General features: G+C 37.9%; 1 protein-coding gene across 4 annotated transcripts in view; it reads right to left on the bottom strand.

Annotated features, from left to right (window-relative positions):
• Positions 1-6,126, bottom strand: part of LOC139137148 (segment polarity protein dishevelled homolog DVL-3-like) — a 103,377-nt gene extending 97,251 nt beyond the window's left edge. For 3 of the 4 annotated variants that reach the window (XM_070705115.1, XM_070705116.1, XM_070705117.1), the window contains exons 1-2: positions 5,833-6,126; positions 4,844-4,913 (exon numbers count right to left, since the gene is read on the bottom strand). In XM_070705115.1, the coding sequence (XP_070561216.1) occupies positions 4,844-4,913; positions 5,833-5,996 (234 nt within the window). In that variant the 5' untranslated portion in view covers positions 5,997-6,126. The remainder of the gene's footprint in view (positions 1-4,843; positions 4,914-5,832) is intronic. The other variant, XM_070705118.1, reaches the window with a different exon arrangement.
• Between the last annotated feature and the right edge of the window lie 9,354 nt (positions 6,127-15,480).

The raw sequence follows: 15,480 nt of genomic DNA, 5'->3' as shown, positions 1-15,480 counted from the left end.
TGCAGGCAAGGAGCTTCATTATTTTGTCCTTTAAGTGGATTCTTTTCACTCTGGGCAGCACTGCGATTGTCTGACAGCCTCTCCGTGTGAAAGCCACTGTTCTATACATAGGCACAACTGATTAACACATGCGACTGTCAAGAATTAATGAGTCTGACAGTTAATTTGAATTTTAGTCAACAGGCCGAATGACATAATTTGATGACACTGTGCAAAGACTAATGCACTTGGTTTCAAAGACTAAACTAACAAGAACACCAACTGACTGTTGTGCTTTCAGTAGAGATGGTATTTCAAAACAGATAGAATATCTGTAATTTTTGATAAAAACACCATTATTTTTGTTCTACGATACAAGCATGTTTGCATTCTATTAAATCACAACATTTGCATATAGTCTGCAATGTTTTTTGTTGACAAATGAGTTCTAGTCTTTACTAAAATTTCATTGTCGGCAAAAACATTGGAAGCTACCTGCCATACAGACAGTGTCGAGAAGTGGAATACAACACATTTTGACATGATTTGGGGAGCAAGAAACTCTATGTTACTGATGGAACAGAAACACTCAAAAATACATCAAAAGTTACGGTTAACAGATCTTCGAGTTGAAACGAAAACTATGATGTCACACTGGAAGTGGGCAAATGTGTGATGCACAGTGAACAGACAGTAAATACACACGACAAAGACCATTTTGACAGAAATGGGAGAAATTTCCATTTTCTGAATGAGGTGACACATACTCGCAAAATTCTGCGCGAAAGTGTTTAAAGCTGCCTGTTCAATGCCGGCAGACTGCTGTCATTGCATGTTTACGACAAAGGGTTTTTCCTAAAATAGAGGGTTATTTAGTCTGAGAACCAAAAATGTGAAAAGGACACGTTTCAAATGTTGTAAACTTCACAGCTAGCTGTGCTCGAAGAACACGTTCCATGCACATAGAGAAATAAAATCACACCCTAGATCTAACAACTCTCACTCAACGAACCAAAATTCAAAAACATTTCCGATCTGACTTGCACGTTCTGCGGAGCAAATTTTCATCCAATTGTGGTTGGAGGATGCTGGTGGTGCAGTGAATGGACCTAATTTGACAGGTCAAAGAATAGGCTTTTGAAAACCAAGGTCACATCATAGTCAAAGAATGGGTAGAGACAGACAGGAACAACACAAGAATTTTCTAGCCGGCAATCACATTCACTTTGACCGAGCAGAATGCAAAATTTAGTCTTTCAACACTGAAACACAAAGATGAAAGGATACAAAACACTGTCAAACCTATCCTTATCATACATGCACCGGCGACCTTTGAAATCACTCAAATATAAATCCAGTTAAACACTACAGGTTTTGATTTTTATTCAGGAAAATTAATACTTTTAGAATTTGAGAAATAAAACCTACTGATGTCAGAATGACTGGTTTCTACATCACACAATGAACTGTGTCACAGATTTTAAAAACTGTCAAGTGATGACAAACAACGATAATATAAGAGCAACTATATAATAATCAAAACATGTACCTGTGTTTTGGTACACACATGGAGCCAGGTACTAGGCTCTCTACAAAGGAATTCACACAGGAAAGCCATCCTAAGAGCTATGTCTGGTGGTAATCTATTCTTTTGAGAGTAGATTTGTGAGAGAACGGAATATGCAAATTAAGTACTATTTTCCTAATTAGCCATCATTCCAGAGTTTGAACTTTGACCCAAGGTCTGCTGTGGATATAACCCAGATATGCCTTAACTAAAGTGAAAGATGTACATCTGGATTTAAAATACAAAATTTTACCATTGAATATCACATTTATCTTTAAATTTATGCCTCTACACATTTGGCACTCTTTTCGATAATGTTGAGGAAGTCACCAACATTAATCAGAACAGAAGGGATTCCACTTGTTTTATTACAAAGAAACACAGAATGGATGCATCAGAAAGTTGGATTTGTGTCTGCAGGAAAAAAAGATCGGTAACCGAACATCAATGGCATAAGCCATCCATTGATGAAAGAAGTTAAGACCATATTTTTTGCCAAAAGATTATCAGATAAGACCCTGTGTTCAAAGAGGCTTCCCTGATATAGTATTGTACAAAAGCAGGAGAAGAAAGAATCAACTTCCAAATTTTGATCTCAAGTTCGACTTCAAAGTTCTGTAAATTTACAAACCCTTTTTTCTACCATATGTTGGTGCGACCCCAGTGGTTTCCCACAGGAAGATCGACTAAAACACGTATAAACAGGGGTGGCACAAGATAGACTAGACCTTTATTTCACACATATTCTACTGCCCTATACCATAGCAAAGAGTCTGATTTTGTACAGACCTTCCTGTTCAGACAAGACTGATTGACAGCAATCACATACGTATTATTTTTTACATGATGGCACAAAAAGAAGCACTATTTGTCATACAAACAATATCTGTATTCCAGCATGCCACTGAAATATTGAGGTTGTGAAAGGTACTAGCGATCACCATTTCACATTGATAATTTAAAATAACACATACACACACACTTTCAGTACAAGGACCCAAGGATGTTATGAAAATGTTGTACACATTTAGAAGGAGGCATGAACTGTTGACTTGAAGCCACTGACTGACTCAATGTCTTGTAAACATATCGCAATGTGTGATAAATATTGACAGTGTAAGTGCAACAAATAGAAAAGATGAGGACTATTTGACCCTTCCACCCCCATATCCCTGTACATAGGTCCACCAACCCTATTAGAAAGCAACCGGGATGAACCAAAGTGTGGAGGGAAAAGGGTTAACCCTTTGACCTGCATGCTTTAGCTCAACCAAAGTACATTGTACTCAAAAGCGGTATGGTCAAACTGTGAGAGCCTCATGATAATGTGCTGGTGAAAAGGCTGGAACTTTGACAGAGCAGGGGTGTTGGAACTCACAGACAGCACAGTATAGAAATCTAGGGAGGTGATTCTGAAATACAGTAGGTCTTAGCTTCTGTGTAGCCGCTATGTGCCCTCCTTGGGTGCCTTTCATATTTATTATATTAAAACACGTATACCCCAAGGATGAAGTTGGATCTTAACCCTTTGACTGCTAAATTTTTCCCACCAAAATTTAGTGAAACATTTTACTAATTTTGATGTAATTTTCTGTAGATTTTTTAATAATTTTTGACTAAATGGACATCTTTTTTCATTGGCTACAGTTTTTGATCAAAATTTTTGAAAAATCAGAAAAAATTGTCTGGATCTAACAAAAATTGGGTTAATATTTTATAGAGGCGACAAAAAATTGACTTTGGAATTTAAAGGGTTATTGATATGACTCAGCACACACCCATGATCCAGTATACTTCAGTCTTGCCTTAGTTGGGCAGTACAGACACCTCACATGACTCCATACTTGCATATGCCGAACACTTGCAAAACTTGCTAAATTTGCCTGTTTTATCTACCATGGACAGCCATACAAAGGCCACACCACAGTACGCGAGTAATGTACCTATATAAATCAAGCCGTATTCCTTTGTTACTGAATCACATAAACAAGATAAAAGCTCCCGGACTATTGGGTGGGTGACCTAGTTTGACACGAGAGCTGCGCCAAGCACCCAACACTTCTGATATTACTTTCAGCTATAACAATTGAAGGCCACATCAACGTGTTCAGTAGTCTTGTGACAGAAAAAAAGGCCAGAAAGCCTGCTCTGACTGCGAGCAAAATTACGAAATCAGAAATGGTGATGATATGGGCAATAAAGTTTAAGGCCAGCTTTCAGAAAGAAAGTAGCTTTTCAATTGACAGCCCTACCATTCTATTTATAGTTACAATCTTCTTGAAAAACTAGGTGTCTCGGTGCAGTGTTTAAAAAATTACTGCCATTCACTCTCAATGATATTCAACACGCATGGGGTAAAGTAGCCGGCAATAGGTCATAACATACACTTTGGAAGAATTAACACAGGTTCACTTTTTGCAGAGCTTAACTAATTTTGAAAGGGCGATAAAAATTAATGGCCTGCTAACTAGCTATTGTAATACACGATAATAGTGATGAATTATTAATCCTCAATTGACAGCCAGGTACGAACTTTTTCCCTGATTGTGCTTTTCAAGGTTTGGAGGTCATCGGGGCGGAGAAGCTCTGTATATGGAAATTGATCCCCTGGTGGTATGGAAAAAAACAGCCCCCTGAGACGTGTAGCATTGCTACCTGTCTCTATCACGCCTGATCATCAAATATTTCTTAAATTGATGCTACTTGGCAGAATGGGAGCCATAAATTTTGCTCGTCACCAGATGTCCTTAGCAGTAAAGATGCAGACTATATAGAGGCTGATCCCTGTCACAAACAGCTGGAGCTGCAAGCCTACTGTTTGTGTATCCTCTGTTCAAGGGGGTTTAAGGGAGAGAAGCAACATTTACAATATAAAGATAATACCTTAGATGTGACAACCGCCTAGCCAGCAAATAATTCCCCAAGTACCGAAGACTTCTGGAGTGGGTTAGCTGGGGTCAACATGACAGACGGGTCATGTCACCTTTTGAGGGCTAATATTCGGGCTTCTGCTCGTGCCCAATGCAATACAGGTTACTTTGGAAGGAGTATGGCTATTTTACCTAAACACAAGCAGCAGAGGGTCCCAAATATAAACAGCCCTGACTTCAGCATACCTTTCACTGAGAAGAGATTTTCCATCCACTTGGCTCCAAAAGCAGTTTCTAGCTTTTGTTGTATTTGTTAGTACGTTGTTTGTACAGCAACCAGGCTAGCTGTACAGCACTGTGTAAATGAAGTGTTATTTTGGGGTATCTACGAGTAAAAGGTTTGTATTTTTTTGTCTTTTTGACTTACCCAAGAGACAACACGGCCATTGAAGCAAGGCAGTTTGGCATCTTCGTCTACAATTTCTTCTTTGACAACTCTACAAAAGACACACAAATACAGGAAGGGAACGAAGAACAGTGTCATTGCTGGCTTGCTATGCATGCATGCAGTACACACGGTGAGAGCGGGCACGGGGTATCGATTACACGACAAACGAACAAAAAATTACGCTTTAATTTCTAGTGCGGTGTACGTAACACGTATTTCTATCACAACTAACACCTGAAGGATGTCTCGATGACGATCAAATGGCAAACTTCCGCTTGAACTTGCCCTAAATGTATGCGACTTCGTCTCATGGTCTTGAGACGTCGGTGTATCATTTCCAATTCAAAATGGCTTCTCTAGCGCTGAATCAGTCTACTGCCTAGGTTTTGGGGAACACGGCAAATGGGCATGAAATCGTCATACAGGCCTACTATTTCTAACTTGATCATTTCTGTGGTCTTTTATTCATTCGATTTGTGCTTTCATGTGGCGAATGTTTGTGAACGACGGCGCGATTTTTAGAGGAAATCCACGCGAAGACGACATGTAAATATCAGATAAAAGTCGACAACCTATGGGGCCCTATACCTCATACTAGCACTGCGACCTCCGAATGAAGGGGATCGCTTTCACCCATTTTGTTGAAAAAATTGCCAAAATAACCACAAAACAACAATAAAACACATTCGATACACTATCTTCACATAGCTAGAATGGCACATAAATAGATAAACCCTGGAACTGTCCAGAAAACGAGCGGTTTTGAGGGCAAGGATTTTCCGCCGAGCGATACATACGTGAACAATTGATTTGTATACACTATCGAAGGCGGCCATTTTCTGAAGCGATTCGCAAACACCGGACTCGGCTGCATTCTCACATTATCCGACGACTTCCCATCGGGAAGTCACTTTCACAACTGGTATTACGAGATGGACAATAAGGAAGTTGTTTGAAGCAATACTCACCCGAAATCATCGTCCATAGACTTGAAGAAAAACTTATAATTCGGACGATTGAGAACATTTTTAAAATCACCCAATGTGACTTGGTCAGAGGGAATCGGCAGTTTCACTAAATACGGCGTGTCTTCATCATCTATGTGATAAATAATCTTGGTCTCCTCCATCATGGAGGCCCAAATAGTCAAATAATCCCCGTAGAAAAGCGATCACTTGCGTCGGAAATGTAAAACAGCCAAGCTTTCCCTGCCTATTTTCCTTCGTTGCGGCTGCTTGTTCACTCCAATATGCAAATGACTATCGACGTAATGGTCAACTCAACTGGATTGGCTCTTGCAGTTACTTCACACACCCCTACGGGAACGATTTGCACAGAACAATCTTCACCTCATGCCAATGGTTGACCGTAGTGTTATGATGTCACGAGTAACCTCAATTTAAGACGATAAGATAACAAATTATGTGTGAGCCAGTCTTGTTTTTGTTAGTTTCCATTGCATAACATGAACTGCCAACAGCGATGGCAGACGCGATTTTCCCCTTTTCATGTCGTTTTGAAAAATTTCCTTTCCAAATTACTTTCTTGACTTTTTTATCGAGCGTATAATTTCTCTAAAGTTCATGATATGGCAACATGGATGAAACTACGTTCTGGTTTTGAAGTAACAATTATGAAAAACATTGAATGGAGCTTGAACAACGCCTCAAACATTTTTCAGCGCAAACTGAACTTTCGGTCTAAGTTCAGAATGCTTTTTAACCCGCAGACTTAGTTTTTCTATCTTTTTCCCTTCTCTCGACCAATTCTATGCAACAATTCTTCTATCCTAATAAATTTAACTGTGAAAAGTTTGGCAAACGGATCGACATATAGACAAACAGGAAAGCAAGAGTTGGGTAATTCAAAGATCAGACAGACATGTAATAGATAAGGAGACTGATTGGCTGACAGACTGACAGACTGCAAAGTTTTGTCGTCGCATTTGCTCCCTGGTTACCCTCTCTCTCTCTCTCTCTCTCTCTCTCTCTCTCTCTCTCTCTCTCTCTCTCTCTCTCTCTCTCTCTCTCTCTCTCTCTCTCAAATTCAAACTCAACGACTAAAGTTGATAATCTAACAGCGGTACATAATGATTAGATCAGAAGATTTGTTTTGAAAATGAAAAAAGGAAAAACAAACGCTTCAAAATATCTGATTCAGATTTGAAGGGATGTCCAATGAAGTGACCTGTATTGAAAGACAATGAAATACTTAAAGAGGAGAATAGGAGAAGAGATTGAAACGTGGTGATTGGCAAGATTGAAAATAGTTAATTGTATTATATTGAAAGTTAAATTCTATACGTGTAACTAAAGCCTTGATGTACTTCAACCATAGGCCTGTAAGGTTGACATAATCCCAGCCCCCTCGCCATGGAAGGACGCCCGCATAGGCGGACATCGAACACATGCATGCATAGACGTTCCCGTCATGTCAAACGCAAAAAGTAAAGAAATCCCTGAGGTGGCTCATGATTATAATACCCACTTAAAATATCAGTTAATATAAATGTCCAACATCTTACATGTAAAAAAATCCATTGGAAGGAAATACGTGCAGGAAAATGCCATATTTGAAACTTGATCGTTTTGTTACAATTATAATTTCCCAGTAATGATTATATCCACTTTGAGGCACATACCGCATTCCTATAATTATAACATACACATATAACAGTTTAAACATAGCCCGAGCTAAATTTGTCTCAAAGAACCGCCATCTTCTTTCTCCAACAGCCAGGCTTTATAATTGCGCTGTCTATGTGACCTTATGGCCGACATTACATTTGATATCGAACATTTTAAACTGTTTCACCTTCTGGATTCCGAAATGCCAGATATTCCGCCAGAATTGTACAGACGAGTATACACTTACTTGTTCTTCGGTGCTTAAAAGAATGTCAAACCTCTGCGCTGCAAGACATCTCACTGGAAATGTATAAATGTGTAAACGTTCACGTGAAGAGTGTAAATGCAGCAAATAGCTTGGTATGGTACACCTGCGGAACGCTGGGCCTAAACAACCTAATGAAAACAAGCAGATTTCCTTGGAGACCCTCCAATAGCTTAGTGAAGCAGCTTGACCCCGCCCATGGTTACAAGATTTGTAAAATTGTTCTTCGTGGGTCCAGTTTTCGTAAGTCTCCGTCGCTGAAATTCAAACTCCATAACCCGAAAACATTTTGTTCGGTCTATGATAGGGTTTTGTTAGTATAAATTATTTTTCGATTTTAAGGTTTTTTTATGCGATTATGATTTCCCAGGGTACATGCCTGAATGCGCTTCTTATACCAGATAACTTAAGTTTCGCATGATAGTTCAAATAAGCAAATTTCATAAGAGATAGGTTAACGTTGGACATTTGTGCCTTTTAGTGTTCATTTAGACGGATTTAAATCCGTCTGAATGATGATATATTTGTAAATGTTGTGGTTTTTCTTGAAAATGCGATACTGACTCGAACTAATTTCTGAACTTACCTTTCATAAAACGCAATACCACTTATTTGATGTATATTTCACTCCCGACTGTTCATCGCAATGCAGCGATTTTCGATCGTCGGGGCGCTTATGAAAATGTTCACATTTAAGCTTATGTCCGATCAAAATGAAAAACATTAATGTAGTGATTTTGACACTATGCTTCTGTAAGATTTGTTTTTCACGACAGCTACCGTCATTCTAAGAGCTTGAATCTTTAAGGTGTTAATCTGTCATTATTGAGACTTTATAGCGAAGACAAAACATTTTGAAATTAACATTTAAATAATTGCGGTTAAACTATGCCCGGACCAACGGTAATCGTCCCAACTGTAAAATGTCTTCTGGGTATGCGGATCTACCACATATTCTCTTTTTGGCAATCAAAAGACATGACATGCCATGTTTCGTCGTGTATCACGTATCACGTTGCTAGATCTTGATATCCCAAGGAAAATGAGTACATGATTACAGGCGATAGCTATGACTTTTGATAATATTTTTTACATAACTTTATTCACAGGTAGTAAGTTTTCTTTGTCTTCTCCTTACAGAGAGTTGAAATGCAAAGTACAGGTCTTGCAAACGCGGTCGTACGATATGCATCGATGACAGATGAGTGTCCATACTGTATGCGCCTTGGAGACAGATTTTCAGATTCTACAATTTTTACAATTACAATTCTTTTCTGATCAACCACTTGGGGCTCAAAAATGAAAGCTCTCTGTGAGACAAAAAAATTCACCTGTCATTGTTTCTCGAATAAAAAGAAATTGGCGGCCATTGTGAATTTCATGAATGTCGGTAAAATGTTAGTTTATTTATTCCTCCAGTACAAAACTTTGCTTAGTGACTGCTGATTTTTATTCTTGATTTGGTAAGAGGGTTGAATATAGCATAAAGTTTGAGCAAAAGTTTATGTCATTCACTTTCAAGGCGCATAATACCTTCATCAATTAAGTGGTCAACAATCACATCGAACATTACACACATACGTGCTGTGTTGACAAGCCAGCTCTTTGGATTTTGACATGACTGTGGGAGTAGAACATAAGACTGTCTTTTACAAAAAAAAATAACAAAATATCGGAAAATACAGCAATATTTGAAACTTATGGAGCTTTACAATGTAAAGCTCACATCCAAGTAAACTTTGAAAATGAATAAAACAGGCAGACAGCAAAGCACATATTGAGAAGAAAACAAAATAAACATGATGGAAAAAATGAAGAAAGGGAGAGAATCACATATTAAGGTAGTTCGCGCCTCGAAAGTGAAAGACTTAAACTTTTGCTCAAAATTTCCTTAAGGAATCTTTAAACCATTCTCTTTCAAAATCTAGAATAAAAATTGGGGGTCACCGTGCAAATTTTGGTACAAGGGAAATAAATAACCCAAGATTTACCGATGTTTGAAATTCAAAATGGCCGCCATCCCTGTGTTAACTCTATGGAGAAAAACAAAATCTTCGAATTTCGAAAAACAAAGCCAGTGTATAGTTTTCTTACACCAAGACCTTTAAAATGAACCCCCACATGTGGTATATCAGAAAAGAATTGTAAAAGTTGTGAGAGTCTAAATTTGTGTCCCCGAGGCGCGTTCTACCTTAAATTTAATGCTGAGGTTAACCCTATGAGCGCCAGAGTCAATTTTTGTTACCTTTATAAAACCCAGTCAATTTTTCTCAGATTTTTGCCAAAAAATGATAAAAAATTTACTCAATGAAATGTGATGTTCATTTGTTCCTAAATTATCAAAATAATTCCAGAAAAATTCATAAACATTTGTGAAATGTTGCACTAAAATTTTGTTTGGAGAAATTACAGCGCTAAAAGAGTTAATTGCACCTCGCCTGTCTCACTTGAACAGATAACTCTTCAATATCGCCAAAAGACCATTGGAGAGGAAAGAGGATTAGATTTTAGTACAGGTATTTTTGAAATATCAATCAGCGAAAATATCAATCTGGAAAATTTACTGGCTGCATGCTTGATCTATAGACAGTATAGCAGCCGTATATGTATAGCGTATATGTTTACCTAGTGCGGTGAAATATATCATATGGATAAAATGTGGATATTATATCATAGAGGCTGTAAACCCATTTTAAAAATACCAGGTGTAATGTGTACTAAACTATGTGGGCCGCATATGAGCTTAACTACGATTTTAGTTAGCCGAGCCTGAGTCTAATGAATCGTTGTCACCCCTATGCCAATAAATTCTTGATGAACTCTGCTTTCTGAAACGCTTGACCATCATGCGACAAACGCTTTGTGAAACCGGTGCACCGATGTCTGTTAGTCTGCCCAGAATTATGTCCAAAGACGGAATAGCTCACGTTTTAATACTATGAAAAAAATCTAGATACTATTTTTTCACAAAGTAGATGTAACGTCAAAACAGTAACAACGTCGATTCTGTCAAAAGCTTGGTTTTCTTTCATAAGACAACTGAACAACTGATGTCGAAACTGCACCGTTTCTGATACAGCGGAATCGAACCCAACTTGGTAAACGCATTTTATAGATATATCACGGTTATTGGTAAGAATACTTTCGGAAAAGCGGTATAGCAAAGTACAGAAACATTTTCAAGGGACAGTTTGATGCTTTTGCCCAGTCTTTTTTATTTTTAATGTCAATTACAGTTTGAGCTTCTATGCTCAAAAGCATGCTGAGAACCTGTCAACTCGTCCTGTACATGTGTACACTGCACTTTTTTTGTTGGGAAGTGAATTTTAGTCCGGGCCAGAATTCAAATGTAAACAATAAAGACGCTATGTTGACGAGCCAAATAATGTGTGTTCTGACACGCTTCTGGGAATAGAACAACATACAATTGACATATAAAACAAAAAGTGAAAACAATCATCAGTAGGTACACCTAATGTTCCTTTAATAAACTCTATCCGATCACAAAGACTTGGCGAGTAATATAGAACCTAACTGGTACGAACCGAAGACCATGCTATATATAGTGAATCCTTAGATCAAGAGATCCTTTTCATGAATGACAAATTCTACACCAGTAGAGGACCTATGAGCCCCTTGTGTAATTAAAGTTACTTTTATATCATTAGGTGTTAAAGTACGTATTCTTAAACACTGGGTCGTTCCTCTAGCCCCCTCCACACCCATCACCACCACCACCACAAAAGTTGGTGGAAGTAACATTTTTCATTCTTTGTATTAGAATTCATATAAGCTCAAGAGCAAATACAGTTTCACTGATCAAGAGGCTTTATATATACTTCAAACATTTTAAAAATAAAGTTTTTCCTTTTTGTGTACACTTTACATGTGTTTTGCAGGTTAAAAATATGTCGAATTCTTGCAAGTTTGCTCATAAACGAAGGATGGACTGCCAACTGCGCAAAGGAACTACAATGAACGATGAGGAAAGCAACACCGGAAACTCGCCTGCATAGCTCAGCTTTTAATCACTGTATCATTTGCTGCCCTTGAGAAATCATACAACAAGGAAATTCAGCATAAGTCGCTGTCCGTAATTTAACACGTCTACGCGCATTTTAATCGACTTTGACTTCAGTCGAGGGGACTTTCGTGATGCCACTACCATGTCTTGTATGGTGGTAATAAAGTACGCCACCTAGCGTTGGAAAGCTAATTCTGCTCTTGGTCGCAGCGCCAACTAGTGCTGATCCCGCGACAGTCACAGTATAGAAGCAGTTGAAAGCATAAAATACATAACTTAAGTTCCATTTTTGCGACCTAAGTCCCGTATAAAAATTTTACATCTGCAGTAAGTTTCGAGTGAGGTCAGAAAGAAAATTCACACAATATAAAAAAAACCCTGTTAGTATATCGCAATAGATATAAACTGTTGATGTGTTCTACTCGAAAATTGAATTGAGACTTTGACATTGAACTGTAGGACGAGCAATGTGTTTGTATATGCAGTTTCTCCAGTTTTAAAGCTTTGCAGCCCAACACACTATGGATATTGATAATTTCATCCAAGTCATTTGAGATTATTGCCATTATGACCAAAAAACTCGATTGATGAACAGATTGCATACATAATAAAAATTATGTCTACAACGGACACGCAAAAAGGGGGTAATATTCATCGTCAGTCTCCTTTTTAAAAAGATTGCAGTCATTAGCTACCAATTAACAGTAGAGTACAATTTCACCACCACATTTATACACTTCACACTTGCTAATTCACATCCAAGTCTTTCATTACATTAAGGGAATTCGATCAAAGGGGTAATTCTATAAAGAACTAAAATAGCCACCGAAACTGCGAAAAAATAAACTCACTGTTGCCATGACAGCACACAGACTCTATGTCATTAATCATCCTTATTTAGAAAAAAAAGGCTAAGTTTAACGTTAACATTCGAAATATAGATAAAAAAACTGTTGAACAGCAAGACTTTTTGTTACTGCGACTTATATAGAGCTACTGCGTCACAGTACGTCCCAGAGGAGAAACCATCCGAATGTAAGCTTAGATCAACGTTGAGGGCAAGCCTTCGTTGAAAAGGAGGGGATGTCAGATATGAAATACTTTTTAACGAACCTTGAAAATTTCCCCTCATAAGGCTCGAAATTCATACAGTCAAGTTAGTTTGTCATTAATACAGTTCATTTAATACCCAGTTACCTGAAGTTTTCGTTCGATAGACAGCGGAACCGTATGACTTAATCAAAGTTTTTTGGAAACGCGTTGCCCCGAGTTTGTCGAAGAGAAAATATTTTTGAACTACAGGAGCCAAATGATAGAACTGATCGTATTACTCAACGGCTCGTGTGTCATTTGATTTCTTTCAACACATTAAAGCAGTGACTGGTGTGTGAAAAGAAATGGGGTGAAATGGAGGGAGAGAGAGAGAGAGAGAGAGAGAGAGAGAGAGAGAGAGAGAGAGAGAGAGAGAACAAGATTCATTAACGATCCGTACTTCCCGATCAGTGAAAATCACCATCTTTGGTTCTTTTTTAACTAAAACTGTTTTTGTTGTGGATTTCCTTGATTTTCTTCACCGTACCGTACTGTTGAGACAATTCTTCACCTATCTTGTATTTTACACAACTTAGTGATGACGCTTATTTGGTCGCACACGAGAGACACATGCCATCGCAAGTTTTTTTTTTATATTTTACTTCTATAATGCTCAACTCGTTTTCTAAATAACACCTAAATACGATAGCGTCATAATTGGAGCGACAAGAGCTGAAACAGAACCTGTAAACTTGTGAACGCGGAAAATGGAAAGGAGTAATTTTACAAACAACTAAAAATACTCATCAGAAAAGAAAATATCTCTGTTGCCATAGCTGTACGCAAAATTTACGTCACAAATGCGCCTAAATAAGTAAAGTCTAAATTTCACAAAAACACGTGAAGTGTAGCCCAGAAACCATTGAACAGCAAGTCCTTTGTCGCTACTATTTTTGTGAAGGATTTGCGTCACATTACATCCCAGTGGAGGGAACATTCAAATGTAACCCGTTGAAGCTTATATCCACTATGAGGGTAATTTTAAAAGGTGTTTGCGTTATTTCTAGTTCAGCTCATATTTTGCCAATGTCTGCATACAAATATCAACAGGCCTGTGGTCACAAAAGGTGACAGGTTCATTGAAATATGTCTAGTATGCCTAAAGTGGCGATCCCCTAAACGAGCATCTTAAAAATTCTGCATCTCGAAATTGCGTTTTCCATTTAGCCTACATTATTTTGTCAATTAGACAATTCATAAATCAATAAACAGTTACTGTAAGGTTTCCCTGTACATAAACTTTATGTTTAGGAAACCGCAATTGCCACTCTTTACGAACTTCAATTAAGCTAAAAGACTTCGGTGCAATCTGATATTCAGGACATATGACAACGTTACTTGGCGACTCGACTATCAGTTTATTTTTTACAATACCAGTGTGAGAAAAAGGAAAAAAGAGCAGAGAGAGAGAGAGAGAGAGAGAGAGAGAGAGAGAGAGAGAGAGAGAGAGAGAGAGAGAGAGAGAGTGAGTCACGAGGGATTGTACATGATGACTGACAACAAACAGTTATTTTTATCATTTTTGATGGTTTGAGTGAAGAACAAGGCCTAACAATGTCAGGGAATATTCATGCCATTTTTCCTGATTTTTGCATAGTTATTATTTGATTCATTTTGACTTTAAAAATAAACAGAAAACTACTTTTTCATGGAGGGTCCTGAAGTATCTTTACCCCATGCCCTTTCAACTGCAGACAGGCTTACTTTTTATCGGCATTTTTTAAAGTTGTAAGCGAGAATTGTCATGTTTCTAATTGTAGTATATTCTGCGTAGGATTAGACTTGAAAAAAATGAGAAAGCGTAGTGCCCTATTTCGCGTTTGGAGATACATCAAATGCCGTACCCTTTGATTCAATGTAGTTTTCGCTGCTTTAAGACAAAATTTCACCCTCAAACGTCCTGCAGTGTATACGACGAAAACAAATGCTGGAGTGTGTGAGAAGAAATGACTGACGCTGACCAGTTGATGAAGTTTCACGGTGATATGTTTATCAAAAGCACTGAGAAAAACTGGAGAGTCACTATGTTTATGCTGGTTCTTACGCATAGAAGGCATAGTCTTTCACTTTTACTTTAAATGTATCACTTTGACACCATTTTTTGAATATAATCTTTCAAATGGCTTGTCATTCTAAGTCGTTTCTGAAAGTTTCAAGAAAATGACAATACTCAAAAGATATTTTTATGCATTCTACATGTAAACCTATGGAATTGCAGATAGTGCGCTATCCGTTGGTAGTCCCCTATACCTTCAGTGAATTCGAATTAATGAATCGAAAGGGTATTTCTATACGCGACAAAAATATTCATCGAAACTGCAAAAATAACACTGTTACCATGACAGTACACAGACTCTATATCAATAATTATCCTTATTTAGAAACAAGAGGCTGAATTTTAACTGAACACCCGAAATATAGACCAGAAAAACGTTGAACTGCAAGACGTTTGTATCGCGACTTAAATAGAGTTTCTGCGTCACAATACGTCCCAGAGGAGAAACCGTTCGAACATAAGCTTATATCCACGCTGGGGGAACTTTTTAAAGGCGTCAATGTTATTTCTAGTTGCCTCATACTTAATCAAAATCTGTAGGCAAATACGTAC

This window comes from Ptychodera flava, chromosome 7 (genome assembly GCF_041260155.1).
Source record: "Ptychodera flava strain L36383 chromosome 7, AS_Pfla_20210202, whole genome shotgun sequence".
Lineage (NCBI taxonomy): Eukaryota > Metazoa > Hemichordata > Enteropneusta > Ptychoderidae > Ptychodera > Ptychodera flava.
Note: the sequence above shows the minus strand (reverse complement) of the source record. Positions and strands in the feature narration are given on the sequence as shown.